Source organism: Brassica oleracea, chromosome C7 (genome assembly GCF_000695525.1).
Source record: "Brassica oleracea var. oleracea cultivar TO1000 chromosome C7, BOL, whole genome shotgun sequence".
Lineage (NCBI taxonomy): Eukaryota > Viridiplantae > Streptophyta > Magnoliopsida > Brassicales > Brassicaceae > Brassica > Brassica oleracea.
Genome location: NC_027754.1, coordinates 4501693 through 4515898, shown reverse-complemented (window position 1 = coordinate 4515898; position 14206 = coordinate 4501693). Strand labels below are relative to the sequence as shown.

At 38.7% G+C, this 14206-nt stretch overlaps 1 protein-coding gene across 1 annotated transcript; it reads right to left on the bottom strand.

Annotated features, from left to right (window-relative positions):
• Window positions 1-10435: 10435 nt before the first annotated feature.
• On the bottom strand, window positions 10436-13207 carry LOC106302219. The gene is made up of 4 exons (XM_013738754.1): window positions 12031-13207; window positions 11157-11323; window positions 10983-11067; window positions 10436-10885 (listed from the first exon to the last, which is right to left on the bottom strand). Exons 1-4 carry the CDS (start codon window positions 12948-12950, stop codon window positions 10708-10710), a joined length of 1350 nt encoding a protein of 449 aa, XP_013594208.1. The 5' UTR covers window positions 12951-13207; the 3' UTR covers window positions 10436-10707.
• Window positions 13208-14206: the final 999 nt, after the last annotated feature.

Sequence of the window (14206 nt, the reverse complement as noted above, 5' to 3'; positions counted from 1 at the left end):
TAATTTGATTTTTCTCTTTCAAAATAATTTTTATAAAATTTATTAACTACTCTTAAGATCTAATAGATGAGAAGAATTCCCCTTGAAGACTTCGATTTAGGCGGGAAACCTAAATTCTTCTAAAATTTAGGTGGGAACCCTAAATTCTACTAAAATGCAGAAACCCTAATTCTACTAAAATTTAGGTGGGATATGTCAGAAGACTTCTTGGAAAGTCTTTTGTGGGTCCTACATACCTTATAATCAAATAACTAAACAAAAAAAACACTTTCTTAAACTTTTAAGATACTTAGAAAGTGTTTAAATCAAGTTATTAGATAGTCATTAAACACATATAGGTCAAAATTAAAAAAAAAATAAGATTTCAAAATCTAACCCTAAATATACCAACAATATTATAACATATGTTACCAAACCCTAAACCAAAGACTATCATGAGTTAATTTACTTTCACTCATCTATGTTGAAAATAATTCAATTTTAGTTAAACTAAATTTAAATCATTTAGAAATGTTTATTATTACATGATTTCAATTTTTCCCATCAAAATATTTTTTATAAAAAATTTAAAATATTTTTAAGATCTACTGAACGAGAAGACTTACAAATTAAGAAGTCTTATTTGAGAATACTTCTTTTTAAATCTTTTCACGTGGAGTGTTATAATAGTAAAACTCAATACATGTTTTTTGTTTAGTCATAAGGGATTGTTGTAATTTCACTAGCTTTTTGGATTAATTTTGCATTTGATTGAATTTGGGGTATACTTTTGTATTCAAAATCAAGTTTTGAGTCATTTTTGATAATTTTCCCGATAGTAGTACTATACAAAATAAATTGTTTTTTTGTCAAAAATGCCACAGTTACATTTTTTTTTTGACAACTGTGACAATTGTGACATTTTAATTTAAAGAAAAAATCGCCACAATTTCATTTCACGAAGGTTTTTTATCCTTTGATAAAAGCCTTGCCAGGAATGAAACGATCAGTTAAGGCTTCCTAAAAGTCTAAGAAACGTGCCTGAGTGTGTATAATGTATATATTGTGATATTTGTTTTTTCTTTGGGCGGCCGGAGGAAGTGTGATATTTTTTTTATAAATACATCAACCAAATTTTGTATACATTATTTGAGAAGATAATAATATCTCACTTAAGAGGGTTTTGCATTAGTTAGGGTGTCTGCAATGAATCATTAGTTAGGGACACATGATAAATGTCCATCCTCTAAAAATAAGACTGATATATTCAGGTGGTATCTAAAGTTTTCGTGAGGATAATGTGTATAATTTTATTGTAAGAATAATCCTAATAATCATTTATCAACACACTTGGTATTGATTTTACCGGAAAAAAAGCATACTTGGTATTGTAAATTTGTAATGTGTACGTTTAATAGAGTCCACGTAAGTAAACACCACACTTTCCTTACTATTTTTCTTTTTATAATTATGGTTGGCTGATACTTCATACCGCTTCTTACTGCTACACCAAATGCTTCCTTAAATAAATTATCTTCTACTTTTAATTGCTTTCATTACATCACTACATTGTATATAGTACTAAACAAATACTTATCAAAATAATTTATGGAAATATTAGGTCAGAAACTTGATACGCATTTTAAATTTGAAACTAGTAAGATAATCGTAAAATTATATAACGGTGTGGACGAAATAATTATGAAAACAAAAATAAGAAAAGAATTGATAAACATCTTTAAACAGTAGCTCGACTACGACTAGTTACGAAAACCCCCTCGAGAGAGTTGGACAAGAAAATAAAGTGCAGATGCCGTAAGCATATATATCTCATATACAACTAGTTTTAAGATATAAAATTTTATACAGATAATATAATAGGAGGATAAGATTAAGTGGTACAAAGCACTTAGTAACCATTGGTGGTTTTGACACTTAGAGGGCATTTGATTCGATTTTTTTTCTTTCATAACCTTTATTTTGTTATTTCAAATGTTCATGTGGACCAATCTAACCTATGTGCAGGGCCGGTCATGGACTAAAACCCATAAAACAAAGGTTTTAGGCGCCAAAATATATATATTTATTAGGGGCGCCACTTATCTGAAGGCGTCACTTTAGTATAGTGGTCTTAGACCTTCTTCTCCCGACCAACAGGTAGCCGTTTCGAATGATATCGCCTTTCTCCTCTTTTTTTTTTTTTTTGTTTTTTTGGACAACACCGCCTTCTTCCTTTTTATTAATATTTTTATTCCTTTTTTTGATATTCATCAAAGATATGGACGATTTTATTACCATTTCCAATAGTTCTAGTTTCTTTTCTTATATGTTGTAGTAAATGCTATATTATTAGATAATAAATTTAATTAAAACAGATCTAATTAATCTTTTTACTTTATTAAAAAACAATTTTAGTTTTCTAGTTTTTCTTTTCTATCTCTTTCGGCTAATATTTACTAGAATACACGTATTAACAAGAGATATTATAATAATTAACTTGAATTAGAAATTATTCGTATTAACAATATGCATGCATCTTCTATTATGCCTTTTTATCATTTCTTCTTTCTTATTTTTGTAAATTTAAAAACTTTTGAAATTCAAACACATAAAATTACCATAGAATTTTAATATTCAATGAAACTCTATTATGCTTCTCAAATTTACAAATTGAAATATTGACGTTGAAGTGACTCTATAATATGTTTTGCTCTATTTTATAAATATTATTTTTTATTTTCAGAATTAGTAGAAAAAGTTATCAAGAAATAAAATTTAAAAATAATCAAGTGAACTAATATAAATAATAACAAATGATCTTTCGAATAGCACTGCTTATCTTTCAATACACCAAATATATAAGATAAGTAGCAAATAATGTTTTTTTTGTTAAACAAAAATACAGTTTTAATAATATTTGGTACTATTTTGGTAACATGCTTAAAATATTGTATATTTTTTAATTATAGTTAAGGGGTAAAATTTTGGAGGTCCGCTTTAGGTGCCAGCATAGTCTGGACCGGCCCTGCCTATGTGTACGGGTGTATCTATATAATATTTTTTATTTTCGTGAATTTCAAAACAGATTCTAGAAGTAGACCTGGGTCATCTCTCCCTTGGTTTCTTGAATCAGATGCGAATGTCTTAAGATTTTCTGAATAATAGTTTTAGCTTCTTTTTCTTACACTTTAGATTTCGTTGTTTCCATATTTGGATGACAGTTGTAGCATTTCGAAAATAAAATGTTAGGTACTTATCATATAAAAACGGTACTACAGCATCTGAAAACTAAAGCATATATCAGCCAGCATCTATGCGATTCTATCGACTAGTTTTTTCTTCTTCTTTTTGATTGGTCAACTTCCCTTTAATGAAAAAAAGAATTGTGGACCCTAAAATCCATATTCAAATTTTTAGGTGTTTATGAGTAAAAAAAAAAATAGAGAAAATTACTCAATTAGCATTAAACAGTAACATAATAATGAAAAGGTAAATTCTCTACATGAAGAAACAATAACATATATTGAACTCACGTCCAAATGAACATGTCTATAATTAGTCCACTATAATGTGGATATGATCCGCCCATATGGACAACACACCATTTGACATCCCTATTAACAAGTAAATAGCAGGCTCAAAGAACTTGAACTAGCTACACGTGATCTTCTTAGATCGATATCGTGTTCTTCATCAAATGCGGAGACGACGTGAAAAAGTGACGTATATTCCTTGAGCTGTGTAAATAAACATTGTTTATTAATACAGGTTACGAAAATTAAAAATGTAGTGTTTATGGTCTTGACTGTTCGAGCTCTCGTTACCGAAAAGTTCCAAATCCTCGTGAAGATAGCTTCTTCGTCCTTTTACAGAATTTGATCTCCGTTACCAAGCCGCAACTTCCGTGGTGTGTTACACGTGAAGTCTTGTTTGACTCCCTCCTTTTCAGGAATATGAAGACCGTTTAATATCTTTGACGTGGAGATATTATGATCTTTGTACTTATATGATCTTAGATATGTCATTCACGTGTGGGTTAAATGGCTCTTATCCATTAAATCTCATATACTATTGTTCACAGTCGGTGTTACTTCATATATGTACATTGAGGAAAGAGTTTGGTTACGCGTAAGATTGAGCCTAAAGGGGTGTCTTGGAACAAGTTCTTAGCGGTAGATATGAGACAGTAACTAGTATATTCATTGACCAGATAAGAAAAATGATGTGGTGGATTTTAATAAAGACATATATACGTGGACTCAGCCACATAGTTTACACCTTTGGAAAGAGGGGAGACTTCAAAAAGAATGGAGTCTCGGTGAATCTGCAGACCCAACTTGTTTCGTGTGCTCTTCTTATGTTCTAACTTCTAAGCTCAGCGCAAATCAAGCAGGCCCTAATCTGATACCAGACCATTAACAAAGCCTACTTGTTTTCTATATTTCTCATCTTGGATTTTTAAATTTTGATATATGCTGTCAAACTGTTATGTATGAGGCCCTAAGGCCACCAATATTGTACCAGTACAGGAAGAAAGGTCCACTTGAGAAGAGACAAGATGGGAGTAAAGAGGATGAAGATCACGCAAAGGACTAAGGAGGAAGGGAGGAAGGATCTAGCAACGGCTTCGACACTAGCACATGGGATGTTGGTGACGTGTCTATTGCTTTTAGGAAGTTTGCTTTTCTATAAGAGTAGTACGAATAATCAGAGTTGTTATCGAGAGAGAGGATCGATCTTTGTGACGAGAGAGAGAGTACTCTTTGTAAAAACTCTAAAGCTTGTATTTACTTGTTTGTTAAGGAATTATTGAAGGTTTCTTTACAAACATGTCTTTTACATTACTAGTCGTAACAAACTTGGTATCGGAGCAAGACGAACCTGGAGACTTGTGATGGCACCGAAGAAGAGTGACGACAAAGTGGAGGAGCTGATTCAACGGTTCGTTGCGGTTGAAGGAAAGTTGTCGACGATGGATGAACGGATGAACGAGATGATGAGAATGATGGCCAGTGGGTTTGAGCGACTCGAAATGAAGAAGGTAGATCAGACAGAGGGAAAGAATCGGCGAGAAGAAGGGCTGATATCCTCTGGCTCGTTCTCCAACCCAATCGACGCTCTCAACCGACACTGCATCAGGGCGAAGGATCGGGAAAGGCGATCATGGAGGAACCAGTGAGCGCTTCCGGTAAAAGAGGAACGGTGGGAACGGGTCTCGAAACCGGCTCCGTCATGACCCGACGACCATGGAGAGCTCTGGATCACCGAGACGAGACGCTCGCGCGAAGGATCGAGATACCTTTGTTCACCGGCGAAGAAACGGAAAACTTGGTGCTTCGCGTGGAGCAATACTTTGAGTTGGAGGACTTCACGGAGGAAGAGAAGCTGAGGGCGGTGAGGATGTGTTTTACCGGCGATGCTCTGCCGTGGTATCGTTGGGAGAGAAATCGGAACCCATTCCTCAGCTGGGAGCAGATGAAAGTAAGGGTACTGGAGCAGTTCACGACGTCCAGCGATAACAGCACCGGAGAACGCGTGCTCCGTCTCCGACAAAAGGACACGGTGAGAAATTTTCGACGCGATTTCATCGCCCTAGCGTCCAACGCGCCAGAGATACCCGACCCAATACTGGAGTTGGCAATTGTAACAGGGTTGCGGCCCCAAATCAAGGCCGGCGTCAAGCTGATGGGGGCGAAGGGGTTACAAAAGGTTATGGATGTGGCGATATTGGTGGAGGATTGGTCGAAAGATGGAGAACCGGAGGAGGAGACGACGGAGCCAGTGCCAAAGGTGGGGCGAGCACCTAATGGTCGTTTCCAAGCCCAACAAGGGAAACAGGCCCAAACCGGATCTAATCAAAATAAGACCCGGCCCAACCAAACCACTACGACGTCGTCGAATTCAACGGGGATGAAACCTAATCACAATAGGTTGAAACCCCCTTTTCGTCGTCTGACGCCGGCGGAGATCGCGAAATTGTTTCAAATGCGATGAGAAATACGTGTACCCTCACAAATGCGCGCAGGCAGAGTTGGTTGTATTGATGGTGCTCGAAGATGGAACGGAGTTGGATGTATCGAATTGCTCCATGGAGTTAGAAGAGACGGAGGATTCGAAGGAGGTTGAAGTTGCAGAGATCTCTATCAGTTCGATCGTGGGAATTTTTTCATCACGTACGATCAAACTGTGAGGGACATTGCAAGGGAAAGAAGTGGTGGTTCTAATAGACAGCAGCGCGAAGCATAACTTTGTGTCTAGCGCACTCGTGGAGCAGCTGAAGCTAGAACCCGACCAGACTCGAGGTTACAGCGTGTTAACCGCCGGTGGAGTGACGTTCAAAGGAGCAGGAATGTGCAGTAACTTGGAGCTCGAGCTACAAGGGTGCACGATCACATCCAGCTTTCTGCCATTGGAGTTGGGCAGTGCTGATGTCATCCTGGGGATTCAGTGGCTCGAGAAATTGGGGAACGTGAAGGTGAACTGGAAGTTGCAGGTTCTCCGGTTCAAGATAGGCGCACACAAGTACGTGTTACAAGGAGACCCTAGCCTTTGTTGTTCACCAGTCTCTCTGAAATCGATGATGAAAACTTTGCAGAACGATGGGGAAGTTATGAGGGTGGAGTATAATGGGATGGTGTTGAAGGAAGATGCCACAGCTCCTACCGCTGCAGTACCTCAGTGTTTACAGAACATCTTGGAGGAGTACAAGGAGGTATTTGCTGAGCCGTCGGGGCTTCCTATCTCGAGAGGAAAGGAGCATGCGATCACACTGAAGCAAGATACAAACCCAGTGAACATAAGACCGTTTCCCTCAAGCACAGCGAGAAGAGATTGAGAAGCAAGTAGCTGATATGCTTGCAGCGGGAATCATTCGAGACAGCGCCAGTCCATTTTCTAGCCCGGTCCTGTTGGTGAAGAAGAAAGACGGTAGCTGGAGGTTCTGTGTGGACTACAGGGCGTTGAACAAGGTGACGATAGCTGACTCTTACCCCATTCCAATGATAGATCAGCTGCTACACGAGTTGCAGGGAGCAGTGGTCTTCTCGAAGTTGGATTTAAAGTCAGGGTATCATCAGATTTTGGTAAAGAGAGAAGATGTTCACAAGACAGCATTTCATACCCATGATGGTCATTACGAATTCCTCGTAATGCCATTTGGGTTAACAAATGCCCCAGCCACATTCTAGTCCCTGATGAACGAGGTGTTCAGGAGTTACTTAAGGAAGTTCGTTCTAGTATTCTTTGACGACATTCTCGTATACAATCGCACAATGGAGGAGCATGAGGGTCACCTTCATTTGGTATTAGAGGCGTTAAAGCAGCAGAAACTGTACGCAAACCGCAAGAAGTGCGAGTTTGGCAGCTCTCGAATGAGTATCTAGGTCATGTGATAAGCAAAGATGGGGTATCAGCAGATGATGGGAAGATACGAGCAATGGTGGAATGGGCAGAGCCAAGAACAGTCAAGGAACTAAGAGGGTTCCTTGGACTAACGGGCTATTACAGAAAGTTCGTGTTGGGGTACGGGAATATTGCGCGGCCCCTTACGACATTGTGTAAGAAAGATCAATTCAAATGGTCCGTAAAAGAAAAACATCTAAATTAAATAAAAATTAATCTATCACATATAAAATAACAATAAAATGTTAAATCAAGCATGAAAACAAACATCATTTGTAAACAATATGTATTGCCTTATAGAGAGTAGACTTTTTATTTCAATGAGCAAATTATAAAATACTTATTTATAACTAATTGTGTACTTAAAGCATTTATTAGAATTTTAATATTTATTATTATATATAATATTACCACAAATATTGAATTTAATAATTGGAATACTTATATATATTTCAAAATATTTATATTGACTATTAATTTCGGATTTTTTGGGTTACCCGTTCGGGTTCGGTTAATAACACTTTGGGTTCGGATATTTTTTGTACCACCCTACAAGACCCGTTCGGGTATTTTTACGTTTCGGGTCGGATAACGGGTCGGGTTTTTCGGTTCGGGTTCGATTCGGATTTTGGGTTCCGGATTTTATGTCCAGGCCTAAAACCAACGCCCCATTGCATATTTCAGTCAGGCCTTGACGGAGAGGCAACAGATGAAGTCTGTTTACGAGCGGGAGCATATGGCCATAGTGTTTGCCATTCAGAAGTGGCGACATTACCTGTTGGGCAGGAAATTTGTAGTCAGAACTGACCAGAAGAGCCTCAAATTCTTTCTGAAACAAAGGGAAATCAATATGGAATATCAACGTTGGTTGACGAAGCTGCTCGGGTTTGACTTTGATATTCATTACAAGCCGGGGCTCGAAAACAAAGCCGCAGATGCACTATCTCGCAAGAGCCCAGTAGCTGAGCTGTTTGCACTCTCGGTTCCGGTTTCAATCCAGCTAGAGGAAGTCGGGGCTGAAGTGGAGCGTGATGAAGCGTTATCAAAGATAATACATGAGTTGCAGCAAGACCCGAACACACACCCAGACTATTTTGTAGTGCAGGGGAGGTTGTTACGCCAAAGCAAGTTGGTCCTGCCTAAGACCTCCAACTTGATTGGAATCATTTTGAAGGAGTATCATGATAGCAAATATGGAGGACACAGGGGAATACTGAAGACACAGAAGCGTATTGGCGCAATGTTCTATTGGGCAGGGATGATGACGGATATACGCAAATACGTGGCAGCATGTCAAACGTGTCAACGCCACAAATACTCTACGCTGGCACCGGGAGGGTTCCAGCCGTTACCTATTCCAAATGAGGTATGGGAGGACATCTCCCTCGACTTCATTGAGGGGTGCCACGATCAGAGGGCGTTAACACCATCTTGGTAGTAGTGGATCAGTTAACTAAATATGCGCACTTCATCAGCCTCAAGCACCCGTTTACAGCTATCGACGTCGCGATGGTTTTTGTGCAAGAGATAGTTCGCTTACACGGCTTCCCTAAGACCATCGTGTCGGACCGAGACAGAATCTTTACTGGAAAGTTCTGGAAGGAGTTATTCCGATTGTCAGGTACCAATCTATGCTTCTCTACCGCTTACCATCCTCAATCAGATGGCCAAACGGAGGTAACTAACAGAGGGCTTGAGACATATCTCCGTTGTTTTGCGGGTGAGAAACCTAGGACTTGGTCCAAGTTCTTGCAGTGGGCAGAGTTCAGCTACAACTCCTCCTTTCACTCCACGATACAAATGTCACCGTTCAAGGCGCTTTATGGTCGAGAGCCTCTTTCGTTGCTGCGTTATGAATCTGGCTCTACCAACAACGCTGAGTTGGAAGCACGCTTACAAGAAAGAGATGGTAATTTGGTCTTATTGAATCAGCAGTTGTTGAAAGCACAGCAAGTGATGAAGGCTAAAGTAGATGATCATCGACGTGAAGTGGAGTTTAACGTCGGGGATAAAGTATTCCTCAAGCTCCGACCGTATAGACAGCAGTCGCTGGCTAGGAGAGTTAATGAGAAGCTGTCAGCTCGTTACTATGGACCGTTTGAGGTGGCGGCGAGAGTAGGGAAGGTCGCGCACCGCCTCCACTTACCACCCGAAGCTCGCATTCACCCTACGTTTCACGTGTCTCAGCTGAAAAAGGCCGTGGGTGAGTCGTTGGAACCCACTACTATACCACCTCAGTTGAACGTGGAAGGGGTATTGGAATTTTCACCAGAAGCCGTGTATGCACATCGATTCAATGAGAACACTGGCCACGAAGAGATACTAGTTAAGTGGGAAGGGCTACCTGAAGCAGATTGTACATGGGAGTGGAAGAGTGTGATCGAGAAGCAGTTCCTGGGGCTTGACCTTGAGGACAAGGTCAGTTTGAATGGAGGGAGTAATGTTATGTATGAGGCCATAAGGCCACCAATACTGTACCAGTACAGGAAGAAAAGCCCACTTAAGAAGAGACAAGATGGGAATAAAGAGGATGAAGATCACACAAAGGACTAAGGAGGAAGGGAGGAAGGATCTAGCAACGGCCTCGACACTAGCACATGTGATGTTGGTGACGTGTCTATTGCTTTTAGGAAGTTTGCTTTTCTGTAAGAGTGGTACGAATAATCAGAGATGTTATCGAGAGAGAGGATCGATCTTTGTGACGAGAGAGAGAAAGTACTCTTTGTAAAAACTCTAAAGTTTGTATTTACTTGTTGGTTAAGGAATTATTGAAGGTTTTTTTACAAACAAGTCTTTTACATTACTAGTCGTAACACAAACATACCCTCTGCTTTTGTTTTCCAATGGTTAATTTTTTCTTTGGCAATACTTAACATAGCTGAAAAGAGAAAAGTTTTATGCATGATGCAAGAATTGCTCAGTTACACATTGAAGAACAAGAACAAGGCATAAACACTACATGTGAAATATTACAAATCCTAAATAATTATAACTAGATGAACAAGTTCTAATGAGATTAATATAAACAAGTAGAATCAGTTACAAATGTTGTCACATTATCCACGAGATTAAGCATGGGAAGCTTTGCCGTATATCAAAACTATAACAGACATTATGGGCTCAATAGCCTCAGATGATAAATTTAAAAGCTTGCACATACATGGCATATTCATTACATCACATGATTCTAAGTCAGAGAAACACTTCACAACAACTAATCCAACCGGACCAGACCTCTTTTCCGTTTTACTTCTGAACCAAAGACAAGAGACAATACAAACAAACACGCATCAAATGGCCTGTTTATGCTTCAATAAGAGCCCTTTACTAGGCTTTCTTTTGTGAAGCTGCAGATTTAATTGCTGATTTCGCAAGAGAGGAAGGTTTGAGAACGCTCTTAGGGTTAATAGCCTTTCTGATTTTGAAAGCAGCCCAGGCTGTCCCAAAAGCATGTCCCACTGCCTCCAGCCCTTCGTTTGTCGCCTCTGCTGCTGTACCACCATGCCTACACATTCACCAAACACCAAATCATTTCTCTTCGACACTACCATCTCTCTATAACACCAAGAGTTTCAAATTCTGAATGCTATAAGTTAACTTACCTGTGATCAACAAGTTCAGTTGCAACAGTAGACGAGGTTGACATTACATTCCTTCCAGCTACTTCAACAGCGTCACAGACCTTATCTATCAAAACAAGAATCAACTGTCTCAATAATCATGAAAATCTTAAGATAGGCACATAAGTGTATTTATAATATAGACAATGGACTTACTGAATCCGTCAAGAGTTGCAAGGACGATTTCTCCAGGGAGAAGGCTAAAAAATTTCTTCCCTACTTTGGTGTTTGCCACTGAACTTGTGAAGAACCCTGAAACTTTAATTACTCCAGACAGAACACCGTTTGCCACACTCTCAGTCATCTTGGTCATCTTCTTCACTCTTAACATAAGCAAAACAATCCAAGAAATCAATATACATACCAATGCTACATTTTGAAATTAGAACTAATAAATAAAAAGATATATTCAACAACATATATGAGTCATGCATGACTGGTGTTCCATTATCTAAAGAAAACATTTGGATACTTGAGACAGGCCTGGACTGGGCATTTGTAACTAAACCCAAGATCTGAACGGAACCAGAAGATTCGTAAATATACATGGTATCCAAACCCGACCTGGATATCCAAAATTTATTGAAACATGAATAATTAACTCAAATACTCGTATGTATATATCTAAAAATATCCAAATTCGAAGTATTTTTAACTGGACTCATTTCGTGTATTCCTAATCCTAATTGTGATGTAACTAAGTAGGGATCCCTATGTAAACATAGTATCTATTTGTATACACTGGAATGGCTCCTTCTCATAGTGAGAATATATATAACCATGAAATGAGTTCGGATCCATAATAGATTTTATACGAAGTTATAAATCTACATGAACCTAAAACCTAGTGTCTTAACAACCGAATCAGATTCAAACATTTATAAATCCGAATAAGGCCTAGAAAGTTAAACCCCAACCCAAATGTCCATGCCTAATTTGTCCAAACATTTTCCTAAAGTAGAAAGTCACATCATCACCAAACCTCTCAACCAAACAATTAACTAAATCAATACCATTAGTTCAGACATACCTCTTGATCCTTTTCAAGGTATCAGGATGAACATCCCTCTCCTTGTCAGCCTTACTCAACCTCCGTTTCATGAAATCATTCCCCCAGTTGAGCCGATCCATAGTCACATCTCCACACCATAGAATCCCTTTGATCAGATGCCCAGAGCCACTAGCTATCAGCTTCGCCGTCTTCCCACTATAATCCTCCACGTTCGGAGCTAAAGTCGTCCAATACGCAGCACACTGCTGCTCCACAATCTCTTTCTTCTCTCCAGTAAGCTCCACCGGAGACGTCTCCCTCGCCACCGTCACGTCCAAAACCTCCTCCCCTGTTTCCTTCGCTTCCTCCGACACTTTCTGAACCGTGAAACAGCTGTAATGATCCAAGATCCTCTCAAGCTCTTCCAGCAAATGCTCTTGGCCTTTGGAAGCAATCGTGAGTCCGTAGTTCAACATATCGGCATTATCCTCGTCTTCGTCGCTCGAATCAGATCCGAAATCTTTAGAGGGACGGAGCGTGAAGAAGTAGTGAGACTCATCGACCTTGACGGAGTTCTCGTCCTTAGTCAACGGCCATTGAATCTCGTCGGCGACACGAGTGAGAACGGCGACGACGTTTCCGTCTTGAACAATACGGATGATGGCGAGATCGCCGCAAGCGAGCTCGACGCTGTATGATTGGTCGATCAGGTGGAGAATCGCGCCGGAGATTGTCAGGATCACTTCCTCCCTTGCGGCGGGAGGAGCCGAGACGGGGATCGAACGCGACTCCGGTTGCTCCGAGAAGAGATTGTTGGCGAGATCGTTCATGTCGAGGGAAGGATAGAGGTTGCTTGTAGAAGATGAGGAGATAGGGTTGAGAGGAGCTTCCGGGTTTGACATGTCGACGGTAGGGTAGAGAGAGGAAGACTGCTTGTTAGGGTTTCCGTAAGATTCCATTATCGCCGGAGATTTGAAATCATCGGAGAAGAAAGATATTTACTTGAAGAAGAAGAAAGTAAAGTGTACAAAGTTAAGTATCATTGTCTTCTGTTCTGTGTTGAAGACGTGGAGAAGGAACGCGTGTACCGGTTTTGTTCGGTTCGGTTTAAGATTTAACCTTACCGACATCTTTCCCGCGTTGCTACACGGTTAATTGATTTAACTGATTTTGACTCCAGGCAGTTTTTCTCATGTCGGTCCATCTTTGTTGTCGGGAACTGAATCGGCACATAAAAAGAGTAGCATCTATTTTATTTTATTTTTAACCTTTTTATGTTTTCATTGAGAGTTGAACTCAAGACATGAGAATGCATTAAAATCAATTTAATTTAGGCTGGGAATGAGAAGTGCGGGAGAGGAGTAACGCATAGCGGGTGGAGCAAAGTGCACCATTCACGTGAATTCATTGCTAATGTTTTTATAAATAAAATAATTAAAAATTAAAAAGAAAAAAATGTAGCTGGATAACTTTTGTTCCGAACCGCAGTTGAATTTGAAAAGAAGAAAATGAAGTGTGGTTTAGCTACTGTTGCAAACAAAATTATTTAAGCCAAACTTTAGCTATTAAAAATACATTAAACCCATATATAATCACTAATATTTTGTCCATATAATATACAGAAATTGAAATTGAACTGTATATTATCTAATTGAAAAAATTAATCAGTATAAATTTAAATGATCATTAATAATAATAAATATAACATTAAATAATTGTAAATATATATATATATATATATATATATATATATTCTGGTATCATATTTTTTATTACTAATTTTTTAATTTGTAAAATGAAAGAATTTTGTATATATCTCGTATCCATACTATCTATTATATATATGCTACTATTCACATATAGTTTATACTAGAATGAATAAAATAGTGGTGACGGGTCTTACCGAATTCAATCGTTGATGATTCTTTATCTGATAGTGGTAGAATTCTTACTGCAAACTATGGTTATTTTAAAGCCAACACGAAATTCTAATTAATCGACTATTTGGAACAGTGTTATCTTTTACTATGCTATTATAAGTGGAGCAATATAAAGAGTTGTCTTGTCTTGATGATTTCTATTGGAGCAATAAAGTAAAAGTAAAAATCGTTATCAATTCAGTCTGAAGCGTGATATTTTTGGACTATTATAAAAATTATATCCTGAGATTCAATTATTCCCAAAGCAAAGATGGGACCTTTATATGAAAAAATCT